This window comes from Mustela nigripes, chromosome 4 (genome assembly GCF_022355385.1).
Source record: "Mustela nigripes isolate SB6536 chromosome 4, MUSNIG.SB6536, whole genome shotgun sequence".
NCBI lineage: Eukaryota > Metazoa > Chordata > Mammalia > Carnivora > Mustelidae > Mustela > Mustela nigripes.
Window position 1 is genome coordinate 151665298 of NC_081560.1, and position 24713 is coordinate 151690010.

The window sequence follows — 24713 nt, forward strand, 5'->3', positions numbered from 1 at the left end:
CTTAAATATGGCAGGAAACAAAGAGTCCATGCTTGCTGTTCAGGATACAGAAAGAGAACTGACCTGTGTGATGCTGAGAACTGTGCTCACACTTCTGAGAGGCTCAGTACGGAATGCAGGTAAGCAGGGGCACCAAACTCGTTTTGTCACTGCTGGGGAAAACATTAACTGTCTCCCATGATTTATGTCCGTGTTGCCAGGTTTAGCCAAGGAATAACGAACATGAAAGCTGTGGCTAATGTCCATTTGCTGGTTGATGTCCAGTGATCATCAGTAACTTGGTAGACATCTTGGTTGACAAATTTTACTTTTTTTTTTTTTTAAGATTTTATTTATTTATTTCACAGAGAGAGATCACAAGTAGGCAGAGAGACAGGCAGAGAGAGAGGAAGGGAAGCAGGCTCCCTGCTGAGCAGAGAGCCCGATGCGGGACTCGATCCCAGGACCCTGAGATCATGACCTGAGCCAAAGGCAGTGGCTTAACCCACTGAGCCACCCAGGCGCCCGACAAATTTTACTTTTAAGATCATTGAATAGAGTTGGGATAGAGATATCTTAAAGTTATGAGACCACATAAATTACCCTCTTTCAAGTAAAATCTATGAATATCCTGCTGCATGGACTAAGTTGCTTTTCAAAAAAATCAGAATTGTAAAATGTAGGTAAAGAAAACTAGCCATTTTTAAGAGGCTTCTAGCCCCTGATGAGTTCAGTAGCTCCATCCATACAATACATTTTTAGCTTCTTATGATCCTGTGACTTCATGTTTTTTTTAATTTGGTGCATTAACTATGCATGTGTATACATTATGTTACAAAGCAGATGTATCAACAAAATGACATCATTGGTTTGGTGATTTAGGGTGTCTTTATCTGAGCCCCTCATAGATCAATGATACCAAATGTAAATAATTATTTCATATCCAGAAACTCTGTAATGTTAGACTATCAAAGATTCCCTGGTGGTACTGGTTAAAATGCATATTCCTAGGCTCACTCCCAGAGATTTAATTAGTAGCCGGTCAAGGTAGAGCTCAGGAATCTTTTTTTTTTTTTTTTTTTAAAGTAGGCTTCATGCCCCACTCGGAGCCCAGTATAAGGCTTCAACTCAAATTATAAGATCAAGAGTCAGATGCTTAACTGAATGAACCACCCAGGCAACCCACGGACCTATGTTAAAATAGTCTTCCAAGATGATTTCCATGTAGGGATGCCTGGCCCATAAGTGGCAAATTCCTGTCTCATGGAGCCAACCAGCTCAAGTCCATGTCATGCTGCTTGAATGATCTGATTACTTCCTCGTCCACACATGATCACACCAAATATCAATCCTGCAGAGGGAATTCTTAGGATTACTTTTAAACAAAAGTATGCCACTAGACAAACTTCTTTCATCCGTCCCCCCACTTCAGGAAACTAGCTCAGAATTATATATGTTCGTAACTTTAATTCTGGTTTGTTTTCAATACGAATTTTGGCAGAGAAGAGAGAGAATCGCCCTTGGCCCTGGATTAGGGTATGAACTGGCAATAAGGGATAGAGGTATGATCTAGTTAACATTTATATTAGGTAGGTTCCTAAGAAAAATTCACTGAAAATTTTTTAGAAAAAAATTTCAAAAGCAGAATTTTCATTGAATTAAAAAAAAGGTATTTTGTTTGTTTGTTTTTGTTTTTTAAATTTCTCCAAAGCTTCAGCTTCTCTTTTCCTCTTCTCATTGTAACAGTGGGTATAGATTTTGAAAATTAAAAAAAAAATTATTGGGAAGAGGACACACATATAAAGGGCACAAAACACACTTGGATGTTGAAAGTGAAAGCCTTCTTGTCATTAAAATGAAGGTGCTGAGGCCCCATGGCTCTAGCCCCATACTGTCTGTCTGGTCCTCAGTTGTCCTCAAAGACCACGGCATGGTGCCCTTCATCAAGATCTTCCTGGATGATGACTGGTACCGGGGAGCCTCGCTCAGCATCCTGGAGCAGCTGTCCGTCATCAATGCTGAGGAGTACATGAGCATCATTGTGGGCGCTCTCTGTTCGTCCACTCAAGGCGAGCTGCAGCTGAAGCTGGATCTTCTGCAGGTGATGTCAGGTCTCCCTTTGCGACAGGCTTGCCCGCGGACAGGTGGCCGGTAACAGGCGTTCACATGGGACATTCCCTGGGTCACTGTATTGTCCACGTAGGATTCCTGCTATCGCCAAGGAATCCCACATCCTTCGTAGCCCTGTCAGGCATTCCCTTTCTCTGTCTAGTCCAACCAGGGATGGAGGGGGATGCCATGCAGGGACCACTGTCACCTGCGCATCTCATCCAGCCAGGAGACAAAGGAGCACGGAGAGTTGCATGAGGTGTTCTTCAGGCCTGCAACCCTGCAATGGGCTCACTTCTGTTCAACTTTCTTTGTGCACAACTCATTTGGATATGAGGGGAGCCAGGAACGGTAGTCAGGCTGGGCAGCAACTTCGCAGTGACACGGTCAGCTGGGGAAGTGGAATCTGAGTCAGTGGTGGCCAAGCAGCCGCCTTGTTTACTTGACCAGCATTCAGTGAGTGTCTACCTCCTGGCAGCCGAGGGCCTGGGACACAAGGCCATCCACGAGCTCCCACATTTGGGCTCATAGGAAGTGAGCCATCATTGCAGTGCTGTGTGGTGATGCCCCGGAAAGTACTGGGCACAGGCTTAGCCACGGGAGCAGAGGACTAGGAGAGCCCAGTCCCGCCCCACGTGTTGAGGAAGGTTTGCACAGGGGTTAGTGGAGCTAGGATGAGAATGTAAGGGGCCGACAGAGGCCTGGCCATGGAGGACACAAGGGGAGGAGTAAAACCAGGGTGTCATTTGTGGGTAATCAAGACAAGTGTAGGTTTTTGTTTCTGAAATACTGTTAAGGATCATCAAACAATCGTTACACAGTTAAAGTGGTAACACCTGTCTCACCACCATCCCTTCAACAATTCTGTTGTCGCTCTTCCATTCCTTTTGTCTTTGAGGCCTTACAGTTTTAAAGATTCCCTTTCTTTTGTTGTATGCTGTTGAAGAGAAGAGCAGAGGAAAATGCGAGTATCCCCCAGGGACCTCTCAAATACATGGGCAGCACAACTCCATGCACAACATATGCTCGTGTCTCCGTGACATGCTGCCTTTGATCACCGGTGAATTAAAAAAAAAAAATACAGAGTTGCTCTGACTTCCAAAATTAAACCAGCAGGCTTACTCAGCCATGACTATTTCCATACAAAACCCTTCTAACATTTAGAGAATGGTGCTTGGTTTCTTTTACCTACTTGCTTCTCCACAGAGCCAGTCACTGTCACATGACTGCCGGAGATGTGTGTTCCCATCGCCACATGGCCTGAGCCGGCATGCTTGGCATGGCCAAAGCATCACGAGAAGCCAATCCCAAAGGACAGAATGACCATAATTACCACACATTTCACAGATGACCAGAACCAAAGCAGTGATTTAGTTGTAGAGCCAAAGAAATCAGCTTTAAATGAAATAAAACCAGACTTACGTGAAACAAAAAGTTAACTGTCTTGAAAGATAAAGATACTAGAGTCCCATGATGATGTGAGGTAAACGGACAGAGAGGGCTGTGTGAGAGACAGTAAGGGGGAGAGAGATATCAAGAACTGAAGGCAGTTTATAGCTTGGGAAGACTTTAGCTTCCTATGATCCAGTCTTAATGTTCCAGCAGAGACATGGCCAGAAAGCATCTAATACAAATTATGAGTTGAGCTTGAATCTGAGACTAATGGCTTAAAATCTGGGGATCTTTCCTCTTTAGCATGCTATTATTACATTTTTTTCTCACGTGTCTGTCTTCAGCCTGATTCACATGAGCCTTGCTGATAAGCAACAGAGAAGGCATATGACCAAAGTCGTGAGGACTTGGGTTTCCTGGAGGATGAATCATTGAAATCCCCATCTGTTTCTGGTATTTTCATATTGCAAGTCCAACAGATCCACAGAGGGGAAAGTTTTGACTTTCCTTTGCTTGGCGAGAACAAGTGTTTCTATGTCCATTACAGAGTACTCTGCATTGCTCGTGAAAAGTTCATCTTCTTTGCTGTGCCGCCCGGAGGCACCTTATTGGAGTCCTGCTACCCTTGGGTAATAGGACTGCATTTCTAGAATTAGCAATGTAAAGTCTTTCTGGTGTATTACAGATTCAATATAGTTTCAGAATCATGCTTTCAAGGGATTAACACTGTGTAAGCTTATTTAACAAAGTCATACCCTGTTGTTCAATGTGCCATCTTCTCCATGGGTTCTGGGTCACTGCTGCATGGTTGCAGGGTGGTGCCTGGAGCTGCCTAGGGCTCTCCCAGGCCTCTGTTGCTCTGGTGGGTGGTGCGGAGGCGTGGGGCTGCTCCCGCCTGGCCCCCCAATGAGTCATGTGAGTGACTCTCCAATGTTTGCTGGAGTCTGATATAAAATCTGTATTTTTTCTAAACATCTTGGGAACCTGCTGGAACTTTAGAAACAAAGATGGCAAATTAGCTCTTTCTGGCTGGATCTCGCTCTTTAGAAGCTGCACGTGGACTCTGCCCGAAGCCCTGGGCCTGCAAAGTGAGTCAGATGTAGGATGAGGGGAAATGATGGAGTAGGGTGGCCTCAAAGGTAGAACCCTCAGTCCTCCCTCTCCAAGGTTTGCCATCTCTGACATTCATTTCTATCCAGGTGGGACCTTCACTTCTTTTCTCTGAGGCAGTTGGGCAGCAGCTTTGGAGGAGAGAATTCCTCCAGAAACACCCGCCTTCGGGCAGTTTCCAGAATCCAGGTGGTGCTTTCATACCAACACACAAGCACATGTGACTTCACCACCTAATCCTGGCAAATGATAATTGAGTTAAAGAATAATGTAAGCAAATGAATTTCCTCCCCACTGCCAGTGGGACTGTGATTGGGTTATGCACAAATTCAGATTGATCTGCTAATATACATTTAGCTGTTCAACTCTGGGCTTAATCACATTACCTCACGAGTCTTCCAGCATGACACATGGAAAATTATGAGGAATAACACATAATAGAATGTGAAATAAATCCGGTTAGTCCTAATGTCGTTAACGCTTTGCAGCAGACATCCATTTTATAGATTCAAGCTGGAGGGATACTAACTCCGAGACGATGACATGGTAACTGAGTTAAGGAGGAGAAAATGTGCTTAACGTTGACCTTTCTTGAAATGTGTCAACCCTAGCCTGATTACTTTGACTTCAGCTGATTAAATTTACTCCCTTCCGCAGGCTTGCAAGCCCCGGTGATGCATTGCCACGCAAAGTTGAATGACAGTAATGGAGACCCTCCTCCTAGGCCCCCAGTTCCTGACAAATCGTTTCCCGAAGTAGCACAGTATTTATTTTCCTTTATGATAGAAATGTTTCTCTTTAGTTGCTATGAAATTAAGCCTTTGTAATTGGATTTTGGACTCTTTACTTTATGACTCTGCAAATATGAAATTAACCCCATCCCAAGAAATAATAGAGCCGTCTAAGTTCTAATGAGATTACCCCCATTTTAGATAATGATTTTGAATTTAATAAATCAAACAAAGCAACAATTAAGGACAGCCATTTCTTTCTCCTCCCCCCTCCCAACAGGAGGAGAAAGGAGCCATCTAGGAATTACAGGGGACAGACCCTCTGGGAGACACGGGTCTTAAGAAGGACTTCATTGGGTTGTTCTGTTGTAAAAGTATCTGCTCTCAACACTCTTTGAAGTATAGAGTCCTTTTGAATGATATCTGGTGTCAAATTAGATGATTGGAAGGTGGCTTCTTGGATAAGAGGGGAGTTTGGTGGTCACCCAAGTGCCTGTAATTTGATTTGTTTGCTTTTTGATCATTTTCCCTTTTTCATACTTGTTTTGTCATGTGTCCTTGTGATAAATGGCATAGTTTCATTCAATTCATTTACCTTCAACAAACTCCTACTGGCTCTAGGAGACACAGAAAGCATTCCTATCAGTTTAGAGGGTTTGACATCCTAGAACTTAAAATTTCCCAATGTCTTGGTGATTGGTGACCAGGCAAAAGGCCATGCTCTACCGTATACCAGTGCTCATCCTTTTACATGGAATGTCAATTGGTGGGAAGAACCACCACCAACAACACACTTCAAGGTCAGAGTGGGTTTCCAACTTGGTGGAAGAAATAATATTCTGTTGGGAGTGAGTTGCTCCTACAAGGCAGGCACAGGTGGAGCAGATCTGTGTGTGGCTTGTCCTGGCCCCAAGTCCCATGGTGGTGCATAGGGACAGGCTGCTGCTGCTATGATGCATCCACATGGAGAAAGGCCTTGCTTGTCTTGAAGGCTTAGTGTTGCTCCAGTGGCTAGTGGGGAGACATGGGGTTGAACTTCACACTCACTAAGCATCACCCTTCTGGAGAACCTGTTTTAACAGTCTACATGCTTCTTTTGAGGACCTGCCTATAAAATCAAATTTCCCTGGGTTTTGAGCCAAATTCAGAAGTAGGCCATATATTTTCCTCCCTTCTTTCTTTCCTTCCTTCCTTTCTCCCTCCCTTCCTTCCTTCCTTCTCTCCCACCCTCCCTCCCTCCAAAACATTTGTCAAACCTAATGTACACCACACACTGTCCTCAATGAATGGCACATTGTAAGTGCTCAATAAATGTTTGATTTTAGAAGGAAACAAAAGTTTGTCTAGGAATAGCTCAGTGACCTGGAGAAGGCAGATTCTGCCATGAATGTTATGATAGCCTAAAATTCACACGTGCTCTATTCTATAAGCTAGAGTTATGCTTCCTTCCTTTAAACGTTTCTCTCCTCTACCTTGATTCCTTCATATTTCCACACCAGATACCAAGCCGATTCACTTTACCATCTTTCTTCATTTAACAGAGGCACTCATGTTTGCATAGAAAGGGAGACACATAATGATAAGCTACCTTATGGCGATTTCACTGTGAGTCTTTGCAGTACAAGGGATGGCTCATCCCACTTATTCAGCAAACATTTATGAAGTGTGTGCTACATTCCATGGCATGGAGTTGCCTGATTTCACAGAGCTTCAGTCTAGTGGAGGGCTGAGACAATTTCCAAGTCTCTTCATGGCAGCGTGAAGAGAGTCTGGTTCAACAATGGACAGGGGGCTGTGTGAGCCCTTGACCTGGGGGCAGTACAAATCAGCAGTCAAAGGACACTTCCTGGAGGGAGATGCATCGAAGTTAAGATCCAGGACAGGAAACCAGTGCAAACCCTGAGCATAGGCCTTGGCAGCATTCATTTGAAAGGAGGCACTGAGGGGAAACCTAACTAAAAGGAAGAGGAACAAGGTGGATACGGTTTCAGAATCACTCTCAGGTAGCCCGCTGCTCCCACAACTTGACCAGGGAAGAGCACGTGCAAGGCTTTGGCAGTGGTGTGCGGGAGCTTGACCTTAACAAGCTGCCTCCTGGGCTTTCCTCATTTTTATCCTGTTGGTGTTTCAGTCTCTCCTCAGGATCCTGGAGACCCCCAAAGGCCGTGCTGCTTTCAGAGTGTCCAGTGGCTTCAATGGACTCCTGTCGCTGCTCTCTGACCTGGAGGGGTCGCTCCAGGAGCCCCCGCTGCAGACGTGGGCGATGGTGTCCCCCAGCCAGACCCTGGACCTGGTCCTGCACACCCTTTGTGCCTTGTCCGCGGCATTGCACCTGGACCCCGTCAATGGTGACTTCTTCAAGAGGAATGGGCTTTTTGAGAAGTTGGCGGAAGACCTCTGTTTGCTGGGCTGTTTTGGAGCCCAGGAGGAAGAGGGAGCCCCTCTGCACTCCGGGGCAGACACGAAAGCCAGGCCATTTGCTGATTTGCTGAGTGTGGCCTTTACCTCTACGAGCCCATTCCCACCCAAGATACAGAGCTGCCTCCAGATCCTCAGCTTTCTGGACAGCATGGCCAGTGGCACCCTTCACCTGCGCAGAGACCTGAAGGAGTCCCCAAGAGCTGGGCAGGACCCAGTTGTGAATGCCCAGAAGGAAGAAGCTGGCAGGGATGCCCAAGGCAACTTCAAGCAGTGGCCAGATCTGGAGGAGAGGTAGAGCTTTGCCGCCTGCTTCTGTAATTGGGTCATGAATGCCTTGCTCTCTCCCGTTTTCTCCCCAATATCCTGTGCATGTGTAGTAGGTCAGAAGCCTAGATCTTCAAACTGGGGCGGTGGTGGGACATGTGTGGGAGGGTGCACAAATGTCACGTGTCTTTCTTCCCTTTAAATCAAATTAACTTTGACTTAAATCTCCTCTACTGTGGGAGCTGGCAGAGAACCAATCTGAGTCAATACGTGGTTAGAGGATGCTTTTGAGTTATACAAGAACTGGGGGGCTTCTCAGATCTTGGAAGCCAAGGGCAGAACTCTGCCGATAAGCTCACTTTCTCCACCGCCATCTTTGCTGCTGCTCCGGGGAGACTTGGTGCCTGTGCCCAGCCACCCTGCTGTCCTGGGCAGCCTTTGCCCACACCCCCCCGCTGCCATGCCTCTGCTTTGCCAGAAATGAGGTCATTTGACTTGCAGGATGACCACAGTAACCTTTTCTCCTATTCTTTCTGGCTGCTTTCACTTCTCATAACAAAAACAGTCATCTCTGCTTACCTCTCAGGGCCTTCTCCTCCATGAGCCCAGACTTTTATAGACAACGCTCTACTTTCATTCCCACAAAACAGACTTCCACTAAAGCGATTGAGCACAAAGAGCACTGCTCCTTCCTTTGGAAATGCAGGGGAAGAAAATGAAAGAACATAACAGCAATAGTGGGTTATCGTATTTTTTTTTTCTTTTTAAGATTTTATTTATTTATTTGTTTAACAGAGATCACAAGTAGGCAGAGAGGCAGGCAGAGAGAGAGGAGGAAGCAGGCTCCCTGCTGAGCAGAGAGCCTGATGTGGGGCTCGATCCCAGGACCCTGGGATCATGAACTGAGCTGAAGGCAGAGGCTTTAACCCACTGAGCCACCCAGGCACCCCAATGGGTGGGCTATCTTTTTTATTCTCCTCAGGTAGCAATGACAAAACACAAATTAATATTGCAATAAACTATCTTGCCTTCTACCTCTCCACACTGTCTGACCTTTGCTGCCATGGCTCTCCCTTCTGAGAGACGTTGTACCCATTTATCCAAAGATGTTGGATTGGCCATGCAGCAGTGCTGGGGGTTGTTGGTGAGGGGGACGAATGCCAAATCTCCAACCATGTAGATAATCATATCATTGTTCTTGTTTCTCCAGCTAATCTGCTAAATTAATTGGTTTTCTAACCTTGCATTTGTGCAGGCACCAACTTGCTCATGAAGTATTTATTGCTGCCTTTGATTTGCTGATTTTTTTTTAAATTAATTTTTTATTTTTTATAAACATATATTTTTATCCCCAGGGGTACAGGTCTGTGAATCACCAGGTTTACACACTTCACAGCACTCACCCAAGCACATACCCTCCCCAATGTCCATAATCCGACCCCCTTCTCCCAACCCCCTCCCCCCAGCAACCCTCAGTTTGTTTTGTGAGATTAAGAGTCACTTATGGTTTGTCTCCCTCCCAATCCCATCTTGTTTCATTTATTCTTCTCCTACCCACTTAAGCCCCCATGTTGCATCACAACTTCTTCTTGAAAAGGACTTTTGTTCATGAAAAAAATTGGCCTTTCACGCTCTTTTCTTGACTATTTTCACTATCAAGTTTATGGTAGCCGCCTAAAGTGAGTCGGGGCAGTGTTGTCTCTTCTATTCTCTGGAAGAGTTATATAAATAAAGATCACTGTTCTTATTCCTTAGCTTTGTGATAGAATTTGCCAGTAAAAACCTCATAAGCCCCATGTTTCCTTGTAAGAAGATTTATTTTTCTGAGAATAAACTTCTTGAATCATTCTCAGTAATTTTTCATGTTCATTTTCCCATTCTGAGTTCCAATTTACTGGCTGGTATAAATAAGGCTGTTCCCAATATCCTTTTAACTTTTTGCTCCTGACATCATTTGCTGCTTTTCTCTCCCCTGCACCCCTACACCCCAGCATTCTGGACAGATTTTTATTTATCAGCATTTCTCAGGGGCCAACTTTCAGCTTTTTATATCTCTCATACGTACTTTTTTTTTTTTTAAATATTTTATTTATTTGACAGAGTTAGAGAGAGAGCACAAGTAAGCAGAGCGTCAGGGAGAGGGGGAGAGAGAGAAGCAGGCTCTCTGCTGAGCAGGGAGCCTGATGTGGGGCTCGATCCCAGGACCCTGGAATCATGACCCGAGCTGAAGGCAGCTGCTTAACCAACTGAGCCACCTGGGCGCCCCACATACGTACGTTTTAAATTTCTGTTTTCATTTGGTTGTTCTTATTATGTCCTCAACTTTCTTTGGGTTCATTCTGGTATTCTTCTCTTTAATTTAATTGATTAGGAGACTTCTTAAATGTAAATTTTTGTCACTTTACTTGAGCTGTATCATGCAACTTTCATTATGTTGCACTTTCGATATTATTTAGTCCTAAATATTTTAATTTCTTTTGTGACTTGTAGTTTGATTCTTGAGTCTTATTTGAATTATGAATTTCCAAAGTTACAGAGTATTTTTGGTCATCTTTCATTGTTGTTGAGTTCTAATTTTATCATCATGAGAGAAGGTGGGCTGTATGATGGCCATGCTCTGAAATTAGTTGAACTTGACCTTGTGGCCTCCCATGTGACTAATCTTCATAAGTGTTCCATGGGTGCTTGAAAAGAATGCATATTTTCCAGTTGTAAAACTCAGTGTTCTATTTATGTCCTTTACATCAAATTCATCTATTGTCTTCTTCAAATTTTCAGATTATTTAATCTGCTTGATACATCACTTACTAAGCTGTCTTAGATATTTTTCATCGTAGTGATAGATTTGCCAATTTCTGTTCATTTTTGCCTTACATCTGAGGATATTGGAATCACACATCTTGATAATTTTTACATCATCTCATGGAATCAGAAATTTTTACCTTCTATGGTGACCCTCTTTATCCCCAATAATATATTTTGCCATAAAAACAATTTTGTGTAACCATAAAAAGGCTATGCTAGCTTTCTTTTGGATAGAATGTGCCTGGAATTAAAAAAAAAATTCTATTGTTTCAGGCTTTCTGGGTCCTAATGTTTTTGGTGTTTCTTTTGTCAACACTAAAGAGTTGGTTTTGTTTTTGCTTTATTTTGTCATTTAACCCAGTGTGGTATTTTTTGGTTATGGAAGCATGTGCTTTGTTTACATTTTTATAATTACTAATATGTTTGGAATGATTTCTACTTTGCTATTTTGTATTTTCCATGGTCCCCCTTTTTCTTTTGATTTTTTTCCTTGTCTTCTTTTGAATTATTGGAATTTTAATTTTTTAATTTAAATTTTCCCATTGACTAACTTGGATCTTATACTCTCTATTAGTCTTTTAGTGATTGCACTAAAATAATTTAACAGTTCTCTTCATAATGTTTAATCCTTTACTCTGTTTACCATTGCTATTTATCTTCATCCTCTTCCCAATATATATGTGTTCCATGTGTAATATGTAAACTTAATTCAACTCTTAAATGTACACTTACATTTCCAATGTATATATTACTGTTGCCTAATATTAATTTTGGGCCATGATCAATCTAATCTAAATCTAATTTTAGCAAATCCAACAAATAAGGCATGTATTCATATATTTTTTGTTGAGGTATAATTGACATATAACATTATATTACTTTCAGGTATAAAACATAGTTATTCAATATTTATGTATACAAATATTTTAAAGACTATATGAGAGAGAGAGAGAGAGAATGCTTGAGTGGGCTGAGGGGCAGAGGGAGAGAATCTCAAGCAGACTTCTCACGGAGGGAGAGAATCTCAAGCAGACTTCTCACGGAGTGTAGAGCTCGACGTGGGGCTTGAGCTCACAAGCCTTGAGGTCATGACCTGAGCAGAAACCAAGACTTGGATGCTCAACCAACTAAGTCACCCAGGCACCCCTCAGTATTTGTATATATTGGGAAATGACCTCCACAGTAAGTCTGGTAATTAGCATCCATCACCAAACTAGTTACAATTTTTTTTCTTGTGATAAGTGCTTTTTAAGTTTTATTCTCCTTGCAACTTTCAAATATACAATATAGTAATATTAACTGTAGTCACCACCATTAACTGTAGTCACCATCAACTGTAGTTTTCAAATATACAATATAGTAATATTAACTGTAGTCACAACTGTAGTTGTACCTTATGTTCCCATGACTTATTTATTTTAAAACTGGAAATTTGTACCTTTTGACTGCCTTCACTTATTTTGCCAACCCTCTATGCCTTGCTTCTGGCAACCCTCTGTGTAATCTTTATATCTATGAGCTCTTTTTTTGTTTTTAGGTTTCATATGTAGGTGAGATCATATGGTATTTGTCTTTCTCTGAAGCATATTACTTAGCATAATGCCCTCAAGTTCCATCCATGTTGTCACAAATGACAAGATTTCCTTCTTTCTTATGGCTGAATAATATTCCACTATGTATTTGTACCACATCTTCATCCATTCATTTAATGATCACTTAGGTTGTTTCTGTACCCTGGCTATGGTAAAGAATGCTGCAATAAACATAGGGGTACATGTATCTTTTTAAGTTGGTGTTTTCACTTTCTTCAGATAAATGTCCAGAAATGGAATTGCTGGATCATATGGTAGCTCTATTTTTAATTTTTTGAGATATCTTCATATTGTTTTCCATAATGGCTGTACCCATTTATATTCCCACCAGTAGCACATGAGTGTTCCTCACCAACACTTGTTATTTCTTGTCTTTTTGATGATAACCATCCTAACAGGTGTTGAGGTGGTGTCTCATTGTGATATTGATTTGCATGTCTTTAATGATAAGTGATGTAAAACACTTTTTCATCACCTCTATATCTTCTTTGAAACATCTCTTTGGATGTTCTTCCCATTTTTTAAAAAAGATTTTATTGACTTATTTGACACAGAGAGAGAGAACACAAGCAGGGAGAGCAGAAGGCAGAGGGAGAGGGAGAAGCAGGCTTCTAGATGAGCAAGGAGCCCCATGTGGGGCTTGATCCCAGGACCCTGGGGTCATGACTTGAGCCGAAGGCAGTTGCTTAAGCAACTGAGCCATCCAGGCATCCCATTCTGTCCATTTTTTAAAAAAATTTTTATTTTTTATAAACATATATTTTTATCCCCAGGGGTACAGGTCTGTGAATCACCAGGTTTACACACTTCACAGCACTCACCAAAGCACATACCCTCCCCAATGTCCATAACCCCACCCCCGTTCTCCCAACCCCCTTCCCCCCAGCAAACCTCAGTTTGTTTTGTGAGATTAAGAGTCACTTATGGTTTGTCTCCCTCCCAATTCCATCTTGTTTCATTTATTCTTCTCCTACCCACTTAAGCCCTCATGTTGCATCACCACTTCCTCATATCAGGGAGATCATATGATAGTTGTCTTTCTCCACTTGACTTATTTCTCCACTTGACTTATTTCGCTAAGCATGATACGCTCTAGTTCCATCCATGTTGTCGCAAATGGCAAGATTTCATTTCTTTTGATGGCTGCATAGTATTCCATTGTGTATATATACCACATCTTTATCCATTCATCTGTTGATGGACATCTAGGTTCTTTCCATAGTTTGGCTATTGTGGACATTGCTGCTATAAACATTCGGGTGCACGTGCCCCTTCGGATCACTACATTTGTATCTTTAGGGTAAATACCCAGTAGCCCATTCTGCCCATTTTTGATTGGATTTTTTTTTAGTATTGAGTTGTATGAACTCTTTATATATTTTGGGTATTGACCATTTTATCATATATAAATTTGAAAAATATTTTCTCTCATTCTGTAGGTTCCCTTTTTGTTTCACTGCTGTACAGAAGTTTTTAAATTTAATGTTAGTTCTACTGGTTCATTTTTGCTTTTGTTATTTTTGATTTTTGTCAAATCCATAAAATCATTGCCAAGACCAATGTCAAGGAGCTTACCCTCTTTTATCTTTTAGCAGCTTTATGGTTTCAGGTTTTATGTTCACAGCAAGTCTTTAATCCATTTTGGGTTAATTTTTGTGTATGTGTAAGGCGATGGTCCAGTTTCATCCTTTTGCATGTGGCTGTCTAGTTTTTTCTCAACAGCATTCATTGAAAAGACTGTCCTTTCCTCACTGCATCATCTTGGCTCCTAAATTGGCTCGTAAATTAATTGACAACATGTATGTGGGTTGATCTGATCTCTCTATTCTGTTCCATTAATCTATGTATCTTATGCCAATGCCATACTATTTTGATTACTCTATCTTTGTAATATCTCTTGAAATCAGGGATCATGATGCTTCCTGCTTTGTTCTTGTTTCTCAAGGTCATGACATCTCTCACTGCAGTGGTACCACAGTGGCATCCTTGTGAGATGGCCTTGACCAGATTCCAGGCCCTTCTCTTCTTGCTTTGTCTTGGGGAGAATTCCCTTTCTGAGGCTCCCTGATCTCTCTGTTCTGGGGAAGGGTGTCCTCGAGGAGGCCTTTACCCTGGCCACCTGGAGAGCATGGAGGTCAATTTGGTATCTCAGCATTGAACCTCATTCTACCAGCTGTTAGAGGGCAGGGAAGTAGTTGTCGGCACCAGAAGGCATTAGTAAGTGGTTTTGAGTGATGAGAAGCCATAGTCATTTTTCAGATGTCTCTGGGGGCTAAGCTCTAAACACTTCTATTCATTTAATTCCCTTCCAATCCTAGAACTTTACTAATAAAGAAACCAAAGCTAAGAAAGGATAAATGGCCAAAGTCACACATTTAGTAATTAAGCAATAGAATCAGATTATAATCCTAGGTCTATTTTCAAAACCTATGTGTGTGTCTGTGTGGCTGTGGGTTTCTATGGGTATGTGTTTTTCCTGCTTCTTCTGGAAACTCCAACAATAATGGCGATGATTTTCCAAATGTTCTGACATAATAGCTTACTGTTTAAAGTTGGTCTCTAACCTATGGATGGCATCAACCCACATTCTTTACTGATTAATCCTGTGTCAGATGTCACCTTGGTTTCATGATGAGTAATTTTTAAATGTATAAGAGTCAGATTTCATAAATAGAGCAATTTTTTCCTCATTAAAAGAAATACATCACCCTCGACCTTTCCTAATGGTTAGAGAATAAGTGAAAACCTATCCTCTCTCTCATGAGAGAATCTGGGGGATAAAGGCAGGGCGGTGGGCTGAGAATAGGGGACAGGTTGCTTATCCCTGCCCACCAAGAACATTTGGCATCTTCTTGGACAAGTGCCTTGGCTCAGCCCTGTCTGTGCAAAGTGGACCTTGCTCTCCAGGGAGGAGGGGCAGAGGCTATGGGCCTTGGACTCAGACCAAATGCTCTATGCCTTCATGGCCATGTTCCTTGGGCCTATTGCTTTATCTATGTGAGCTTCAATTTCCTGATTTGAAGGCAGTGGTAATAAAAGTATCCACTTTGAAGGCTGCCATGAGGTTGGGGTTGGAGATGATAATGGTGCTGGTCATCGTGACCACAGCTGCTGTCTCCCAAGTACTTGTGTGCCAGATGCTGTGCTCAGATTTCCACAAGCATTAGTTGGTTTAATTCATGTAACAACGATGATTTAAGTAACACTGCTCACAAAATGGAAATGATATATTATGGAATTGCCCAAATACATATGCAATGTGCAAGACTCTGTTGGCTGTCAGAGGACTTGTTTCCTGCCTAGGCTTCGACCTCTCCTGGCCTCTGCTGAGCCTCATGGGCGGACTTCTGTTCATTATATCAACAAAAGGGACAATATCAATGACTTAGAGTTTGAACCCAAGTTGTGGCTATAATGCTCATCTGTAAGGGGACATGCTGCCCAAGATGGCAGTGTGCACCAGGCAAAGACAAGGTGGCAGGGGGTGCTCGGCTGACCAGAGCCCTAACCAGTCCTTTGTCCTCCTCTGCTGCTATTCATCTGGAATTAATAATCATTCAGTAAATATCATGGCATCGAAAACCCAGTAAGATTTTAATTTCTGATGTATATAATATATGGCAAACTGTGAAGTTGAAGTATGTAAACCTTTTTTGCCTTTTTCACAGTAGTTGTGGCTCAAATATTTCTACATACCCATGCTCCTAGGATAGTCTAGGGGTTTGCTGGAGTCAGAAGCTTTGCAGACCAGGCTGCATGAGGGCCTGACTTTTTGCAGCTCTCTCTGAGACCTGGGGCCCTGGGATGGAGGCATTTTGGAGGGTGTCCCTCTGATGCTAGCCCTCACTCAGTCCGCCTTGACATCAGCACCCCATTCTCCAAGATTCAATGGCCGGGGCAGTGTTGGATCTGGATCTTAGGTGCCTTGGAGGGTGGCCTGGCTTTTTCCCTGGTAACTCCCCTGAGCTGTCCCCTCCCAAAGGGGTCTTGCTCTGTCACACCTGCCATTCAAACCGGGCTTGCTTTTCCATGCTCCTCTGGACGACCAGGAATTGAATGAGTGGCATGTACCCATGCAGACATTATGGGGGAACTTGTGCTTGTGCACATGTGAGTACATTGGGTGTTGGCTGTGCATCTCAGGTGTGAGAACCCAGCTGAGCAGGAAGCATCTGCCCAAAGCCTATCATCCCTTCTGTGGAGCTGTGGCGTTGCAGGGAGCTTTCTCTTAAACCGCCATGCACTAGTCAGCCTTGACACACAGCTGATGTTTCATTTTTGGCAGTTTCACTTCTGGCAGCCAGCCATGGTCTGGAAGCAGGTGATCCTCCTTCTGACGAATTGTAGGCAGGCCAAGGGTAGCCTGATGCGGAGTCCCATGCCCGTGTCATCCACATGACTCCGTCTCTAGGTATTTTATCACTTCCGTTGCCACAGGAGGGGTGTGTAGGGCACAAGAAGATATTTGGAGAGACAGAGAGACCACATTCACATAACTTTTATTACCGCGTATTATTAGAATTTTCTAATAATATTTATTATTAGCTGCTATTGATTTCTTACTGTGCCTAATTTATAAATTAAACTTTATCATAGGTATGTATGTTTTGGGGAAAAAACCCCAGGATATACAGGATTTGGTGCCATAACGAGGACTATGGTTTCTCGTGGCTCTTTTTTTTTTTAAAGATTTTATTTCTTTATTTGAGAGAGAGAGAGTTTGTCAGAGCAAGAGAGTGTGAGAGAGTGCATGCGCACTTGCATTGAGAGGCAGGGCAGAGGGAGAAGCAGGCTCCTTGCTGAGCAGGAAGCTGTCTCGAAGCCAGTCTTGGGGCTTCCTAGGACTCTGGGATATCATGACCTGATCTGAGCTGAAGGCAGCCACTTTACCAACTGAACCCCCCAGGTGCCCCTCTTATTGTGGCTTTTGAGATCTCTGACTGTGCAGCTGCCATGCAGCCTAGTGCAGACCTAGTCCCCGCTCTGCTGCATGATGGCCACCCTAGAGTGTCCCTAACATATCTCCCGGACAGCGGTGACATGGCTCTTCCTTCAGAAGGCTGCTCCTGCCTGTGCCTCTCTGGCTTACCCCCGGTACACATCTAGTCTGGAGAACATGAGTCCAGAATTTCAGTAAGCACTCAGGGAATGCCTGTACTGGTGCCAAGCGCTCGGGGTCAGGCACTGGTGAGTACTTGGGGGAAGGGGCAACTGACCCCCTGCCCTAGCCCTACAGCTGGGTGTGGGAGAATCAGAAGTGTGAGCAGATCATTATACCACTGGTGGATGCCACCCAGGGCATCCCCAGAAAATAAGGGGGAATGGAGCAGCGCACCTGACACAGCCTGGGAGAGGGGTTCTGTGGGGCCTTCCTGGGTGAGACGATCCCTGAGCTAAGCTAGGATGAGAGAGACCGGTGCCTGGAATGGGAGGGTTTGGAAAAGGCATTCCCAAGCCTGAAATACAGACCCCACAGCAGCCACACTGAGTGAGGAAAGCCCAAGGCCTTGGCAGGGATGATGGACTTAGAGCCACACATTTGAGGGCAGTGCTGAGATGTGAGCCTGGAAAGGGGTCCAGGCGTGAATGACTCCCAGGCTGGCAAGGTGGGGGATGGTATTTCGTGGGGGAGCAGGCAGACAAGTTGCAGCGGCCACTCTGATGTATGTGTATGTGTGTGAATGTGTGACTGTGGTTTTGTGTATGAGTGTGTGTGTGTGTGTGTGTGAGAGAGAGAGAGAGAGAGAGAGAGAGTGTGGAGGGAGAGAGATGGATAGAAATGAGAATGAGGAGGGGGAGGAAAGCAAGAGCTGGGGGTCTCTCCCCTGGAGTGATGGCGATGACTGGCATCCAGACAACAGGTTGCTCATGGGAGAACGTTTTGAGACCTATTTAGGACATACTGTCTGGCCTTGGTAGCCAATGGGATGAGTGTGGAGGAGGAGGGACTGGCGCAGGCCCTGATAGGGAAGCGCTGGTAGAAGATCTGGTTTGGGAGAAGGTGGTGGTTGTCTTGGGTAGCCCGTGCAGACTGCCAAAATGAGATTGTATTCTTTTTAATTTTCCAATGAATCACTCAGGAATCCACTGACCTTAGTAAGAAGAGATAGAGTAGCTTGAGCTGCCCAGAGAATTTGGATATCATCAGGATGAGGGATAGTCTGACTTCCACAGCTAAGCAGGAAAAATACATGGATGGATCTGAGCACCATGCCTTACCCTGTGCCGCTTCCATGGTCACAGGGTGGGGAGATGGGGATAGCCAAACTCAGGCTCTGTGTGATGTGATGTGGTCTCACTGGTTCTGATATCCCCACAGGCCTCTGGATTCTTTGAATGAAATGACATCACTCTTACATTGTAAAACTCGACCAAGCACCCCTCTTCCCCTCTCCTCAGCTCTAGGCCTTGAGAGATATAGATAATCATTTATATAGTCTTGGATTATAACTTTTGGATTATAACTTTCAGTTACATTCACAGGTCTTTTGCAAGATAGATTGAGCCATTCAGGATCATGAGGTCATGTGGGTTATCACTATCTCTCCACCCTCCTTGGCATTCAGAACCTCTACCCTTATTCCTGCTCTTGGGATCCACATCTCAGAGCAATGCTTCTCCCAGTATGGCCTATAGCCTACCTGCCTGGATCAGAATCATATAAGTGCTAAAATATAGTCTCATAAACCAGATTTCCTGAATCACAGTCATGGGGGTTGGAGTTTAGGTTTCTATTCTTTATTTTTTGTTTTTGATTTTTTTTAAAGCTCTTTTGTATTTGTCCATCAACAGATGAATGTATTTTTAAGTACATTAAACTTAAAGAACTTGGTCCCAGGTGATGGGCATCTTTTTCTTTTTTTAATTTTGTTTTAAAAATTTCTTTTCAGTGTTCCAGAATTCATTGTTTATGCACCACACCCAGTGCTCCATGCAATATGTGCCCTCCATAATTCCCACCACCAGGCTCACCCAACACCCCACCCCCCTCCCCTCCAAAACCCTTAGTTTGTTTTTCAGAGACAACAGACTCTCATGGTTCATCTCCCCTTCCAATTTCCCCCAACTCACTTCTCCTTTCTGTCTCCCCATATCCTCCATGTTATTCCTTATGCTCCACAAGTAAGTGAAACCATATGATAATTGACTCTCTCTGCTTGACTTATTTCACTCAGCATATTCTCTTCCAGTCTCGTCCGTGTTGATACAAAAGTTGGGTATTTATCCTTTCTGATGGAGGCATAATGCTCTATTGTATACATGGACCATATCTTCTTTATCCATTTGTCCATTAAAGGGCCATTGCTGCTATGAACATTGGGTACAGATGGCCCTTCTTTTCATTACATCTGTATCTTTGGGATAAACCCAATAGTGCAATTGCAGGATCATAGGGAAGCTCTATTTTTAATTTCTTAAGGAATCTCCACACTGTTTTCTAAAGTGGCTGCACCAACTTGCATTCCCACCAACAGTGTAAGAGCGTTCCCCTCCTCTTTCTCCACATCCTTTCCAACATATGTTGTTTACTGTCTTGTTAATTTTGGCCATTCTAACTGGTATAACGTGGTATCTCAATGTGGTTTTGATTTGAATCTCTTAGATGGCTAATGATGACAAACATTTTTTCATGTGTCTGTTAGTCATTTCTATGTCTTCTTTGGAGAAGTGTCTGTTCATGTCTTCTGCCCATTTTTGACATGATTATCTCTTTTGCATGTGTTGAGTTTGAGGACTTCTTTATAGGTCTTATATACCAACCCTTTGTCTGTAGTGTCATTTGCGACTATCTTCTCCCATTTTGTGGGTTTCCTCCTTGTTTTGTTGACTGTTTCCTTTGCTGTGCAGAAGCTTTTGATCTTGATGAAGTCCCAAAAATTCATTTTCACTTTTGTTTCCTTTGCCTTTGGAGATATATCTTGAGAGAAGTTGCTGCGGCCGATGTCGAAGAGGTTACTGCCTATGTTCTCCTCTAGGATTTTGATAGATTCCTGCCTCACATTGAGATCATTTATTCATTTTGAGTTTATCTTTGTGTATGGTAAAAGAGAATGGTTGAGTTTCGTTCTTCTACACATAGCTGTCCAATTTTCCTAGCACCATTTGTTGAAGACACTGTCTTTTTTCCACTGTATATTTTTTCCTGTTTTGTTGAAGATTATTTGACCACAGAGTTGAGGGTCCATATCTGGACTCTCTACTCTGTTCCACTGGTCTATGTGTCTGGTTTTGTGCCAATACCATGCTGTCTTGGTGATCACAGCTTTGTAGTAAAGCTTGAAATCAGGCAACATGATGCCCCCAGTTTTGTTTTTCTTTTTCAACATTTCCTTAGCAATTTAGGGTCTTTTCTGGTTCTGTACAAATTTAAGATTGTTTGTTCAAGCTCTTTGAAAAATGCTGGTGGAATGTTGATTGGGATGCCATTGGAAGTATAGATTGCTCTAGATAGTATACCCATTTTAACAATGTTTATTCTTCTGATCCACGAGCATGGAATGGTCTTCCGTTTTTTGGGGTCTTCTTCATTTTCTTTTATGAGTGTTCTATAGTTCCTCTAGTACAGATCCTTTACCTCTTTCCAGGTATCTTATGGTTCTTGTTGCTATAGTAAACAGGATCAACTCTCTCATTTTCCTTTCTATAGTTTCATTGTTAGTGTATAAGAAAGCAACTGATTTCTGTACATCAATTTTATATCCTGCTACATTACTGAATTGCTGTATGAGTTCTAGTAGTTTGGGGGTGGAGTATTTTGGATTTTCCACATAAAGTATCATGTCATCTGCAAAGAGAGAGAGTTTGACTTCTTCATTGCCAATTTGAATACCTTTTTTTTCTCTTTGTTGTGTGATTGCTGTTGCTAGGACTTCTAATACTATGTTGAACAAGAGTGGCGAGAGTAGGCATCCTAGTTGTGTTCCTGATGTCAAAGGGAAGGCTGTCAGCTTTTCCCCATTGAGGATGGCATTCACTGTGGGTTTTTCATAGATAGATTTTATGAAGTTGAGGAATGTTCCCTCTATCCCTATACTTTGAAGTGTTTTAATCAGGAATGATTGCTGTATCTTTTCAAATTCTTTTTATGCATCAATTAAGAGGACCATATGGTTCTCTCTTCTCTTACTGATTTGTTCTATCACATTAATTTGCGAATCTTGAACCACCTTTGCATCCCATGGACAAATCCCACCTGGTCATAGTGGATAAATTTTTTTAATATACTGTTAGATCCTATTAGCTAGGATCTTGTTAAGAATCTTAGCATTTGTTTCCTTTGCCTTTGGGGACATGTCGTGAAGGAGGTTGCTGTGGCCGATGTTGAAGAGGTTACTGCCTGTGTTCTCCTAGAGGATTTCTTACACTTTAAAAAATCTTTTTCCTTTTTGTTGTTCAGACTGGGCAATTTCTATTGATCTGTCCTTAAATTCATGGACTCTCTCTCTTCTCATTTTCTTATTGTTTGCACTTAGTGAGATTTTAAAATTTGTTATTGTATTTTCAGTTCTTAAATTTCCATTTGGTTCTTTTTTATTGCTCCCATTTCTTTACTGAGACTTCTTTGTTTTTCATCCATTTCAATAATATTCACCCTTATTCCTTAGAGTGTGGTATATAAACAGCAGATTTAAAGTTTTTGCCTGATTAAAAAAATAAAATTTTTGTCTGATAGTTTCAACATCTGGGTCATCTCAGGCTTGTCATCTGTTGATTATCTTTTTCTGTGTGAGGTATTGATATTTCCCTGATTTGTTCTGTGCTAAGTAATATCAAATTGTGTCCTGGATATTTTGAATGTTATGAACTCTGGCTTTTGTTGACATCTGGAGAATGCTGATGCTTTGTTTCACCAGGCAAGCAACCAGGTTAGGTTTAGCCTGAAAGTTCTTACCCACCTTCCGTGGACCATGTTTCTGTTATTAGTTTGGCTTCACAGACTTGGCAGTGAGGTTTGATCTACCCTATATTTTCCCTGTGCAGTAGTCAGTCATGGGTGGTCTTTACCCTTGAGTTCAGTTCTCAAAGCCTTAGGAATTGGTTTAGGGTCACATCCACACATACAACTCAGAATTGAGGCCAGAGGTTGATACAAAGTCTGACTTTCTTAAGCCTCCTCCTCTTCATGTCTCCCCAACACTTCATGGATACCAGGGGTCTCTTCCTTCTCCTCTGTCTAGGAAACTGAGGCTTTAGTTTCCCTGCTTTGACATGTACCTCCTGCCACTGCATCTGTTTCTGGTGCCAATCAGGGAAAGGAAATAGAGAGAAAAGAGCGATGGAGATTTTGCCTACACTCTTAGAACTGTAGATCTTCTGGTTAGAGAGAAGGATTAGTCTTCTCCTAGACACTCAGACACCTGCTGGCTGCTGCTACTGCTATGAGGTTATCTGGAGTCTGACTGAGAAAGAACGAAGGAACGTAACAAAGAAAATCTCAGGGCTTCCCCTCCATGCTCTGTGACCTGTAGGAGCCTATTTTTCTGTTCCTCAGCCCAGAAACAGAGAGGTTTTCTTGGCATTCTCTCCTTGTCTATATATGGTGCACATTTCTGTTTTCAGATGCCCTCTGAGCCCATACCCAGGTATTCTGGAGGGGGACACCCCAGAAAATTCAATGCAGTTGAATGGTGCTGTGGGTTTGGTTTCCTTCTCTGCTACCATTTACTTTTCAGAGTCATCAGAGAACTGCTTATTTGTTCTATGTGAGTTTTGAGTTGCATTCAGGGGGTAGGGCAGAGTTGAGTATGTCTACACACCTTGAAGAAACTCAGAAATGTTTGTGTGTATGTGTTTAACATAAAAGGAGAGCCTGTCTATCTCCTTATGCCTGGTGGGAAGGGGAGAGGACCAGACAACTTACTTGCATTGAATATCGACTATGAGCCAGCCACTGTGTCCTGGGGCCCAAAAGCATTATTCTGTGTCTCTCTGAGAGAAGTATGGTATTATGGGTTCCACATACAGCTGGGGAAAATTAGGCTCAGATTAATTAGTTCAAAATTATATAGATCATACGTGGTAGAATAACGATGTGTCCTGTGGCCTGTCAGAGAAAGATTCAGAAAGGTTTGTGAAAAACAGAAGAGACTAGAAAACTCAAAGTTGATATCCTGCTTGCCCTCTCTCTGCAGGGTGGATGAAGGGGATGCTGTGATCATGCACCCTGGGGTCCTGTGCATCATGGTGAGACTGCTGCCTCGGTTGTACCACGCAGACCACCCCCAGGTACTTGTGGTTGAACACATGTATTTGTCTTTCTCACATGATGACTCACTTAAGCTCCTTCTGGCCAGATTTCTTCTTCTTTGCCTTTGCCCTCAGTACCTGCATTAGCGGAGCCCCCCCCCCCCCCCCCCCCCCGCCCCACCAACGTGAAGCTCCTCCTGCAGGGTAGAGTCAGTGTGTCCATGACTCTTGATTGAGTTTTGCTGCCCTTCCCTCCAAGGCCATTCAAAACAGGTCATTTTTGCTGGTGAAGTGACCCTACTAAAATCCACAGCCAAACACAAACTAGCTGAAATGATTCCGCCTTCATGAGGCCAGCCCTGGGTACTGAGGATAGCACTGAGCATTGTTGGGGCTGGAAGTCCTCCCCACCACCCCTGGTAGTCATCCATCCTGTGGGTGCTGGCTGTGATCATGGCTCGGTACTCTGTGTAGGACATGCCAGGCTAACAAGATGGGATGTGTCTCTCACGGGGACCAAGAGATGGTGCCAGTGCAGACAACTGAATAAATAAGCCCACAAATAAATATACAATGACAGATTGTGGCAAGTGATAATAATAGGGAAAAATAAGATGCTGAGAAAGAATAATGGGAATGGAGGTGGAGGAAGACCTGATTAAATCTAATTTAGAGGAAGGGGTGGAGGTCAGGGAAGCCATCTCCTAGATGGTGACATTCAAGCAGGGCCCTGAAAGATGAGTAGCAATTAACCAGGCAGGAAGAAGCCTGCTGCAGGCGGCTGGAGTGGGAACAGAGGGGGAGAGTGGGAAATGTGCCAGATGGGGCAGGCACAGGATGGCTGGAGCCCTGCTTATAGATGGAGTTTTTTCCCTAGGGTAGCAAGAAGCTTTGCAAAGGAGAGGATGACTCTATCAGGTTTTTGTATCAAAAACTCTGTTTATTGCATGGGGAATGGCCTAGGAATGGGGACAACAGTTCAAAATCCATGTCTGCAGGACCACATCGAAGGTGGCTCAGCTAGGGTGGTGTCTGGGCAAGGATGAAGAGAGAGGAAAGACAGACTCACAGGACCTGAGATGAGACCCAGGAGATGGGAAGAGGGAAAGAAAAAAAACAAAAA

General features: G+C 43.2%; 1 protein-coding gene across 7 annotated transcripts in view; it reads left to right on the top strand.

The window, feature by feature from the left end:
* The window catches only part of WDFY4 (WDFY family member 4), a 281403-nt gene that overhangs the window by 41787 nt on the left and 214903 nt on the right, over positions 1-24713 (top strand). For all 7 annotated transcript variants that reach the window (XM_059397992.1, XM_059397994.1, XM_059397995.1 and 4 more), the window contains exons 10-13: positions 15-119; positions 1890-2080; positions 7453-8033; positions 23536-23629. In XM_059397992.1, the coding sequence (XP_059253975.1) occupies positions 15-119; positions 1890-2080; positions 7453-8033; positions 23536-23629 (971 nt within the window). The remainder of the gene's footprint in view (positions 1-14; positions 120-1889; positions 2081-7452; positions 8034-23535; positions 23630-24713) is intronic.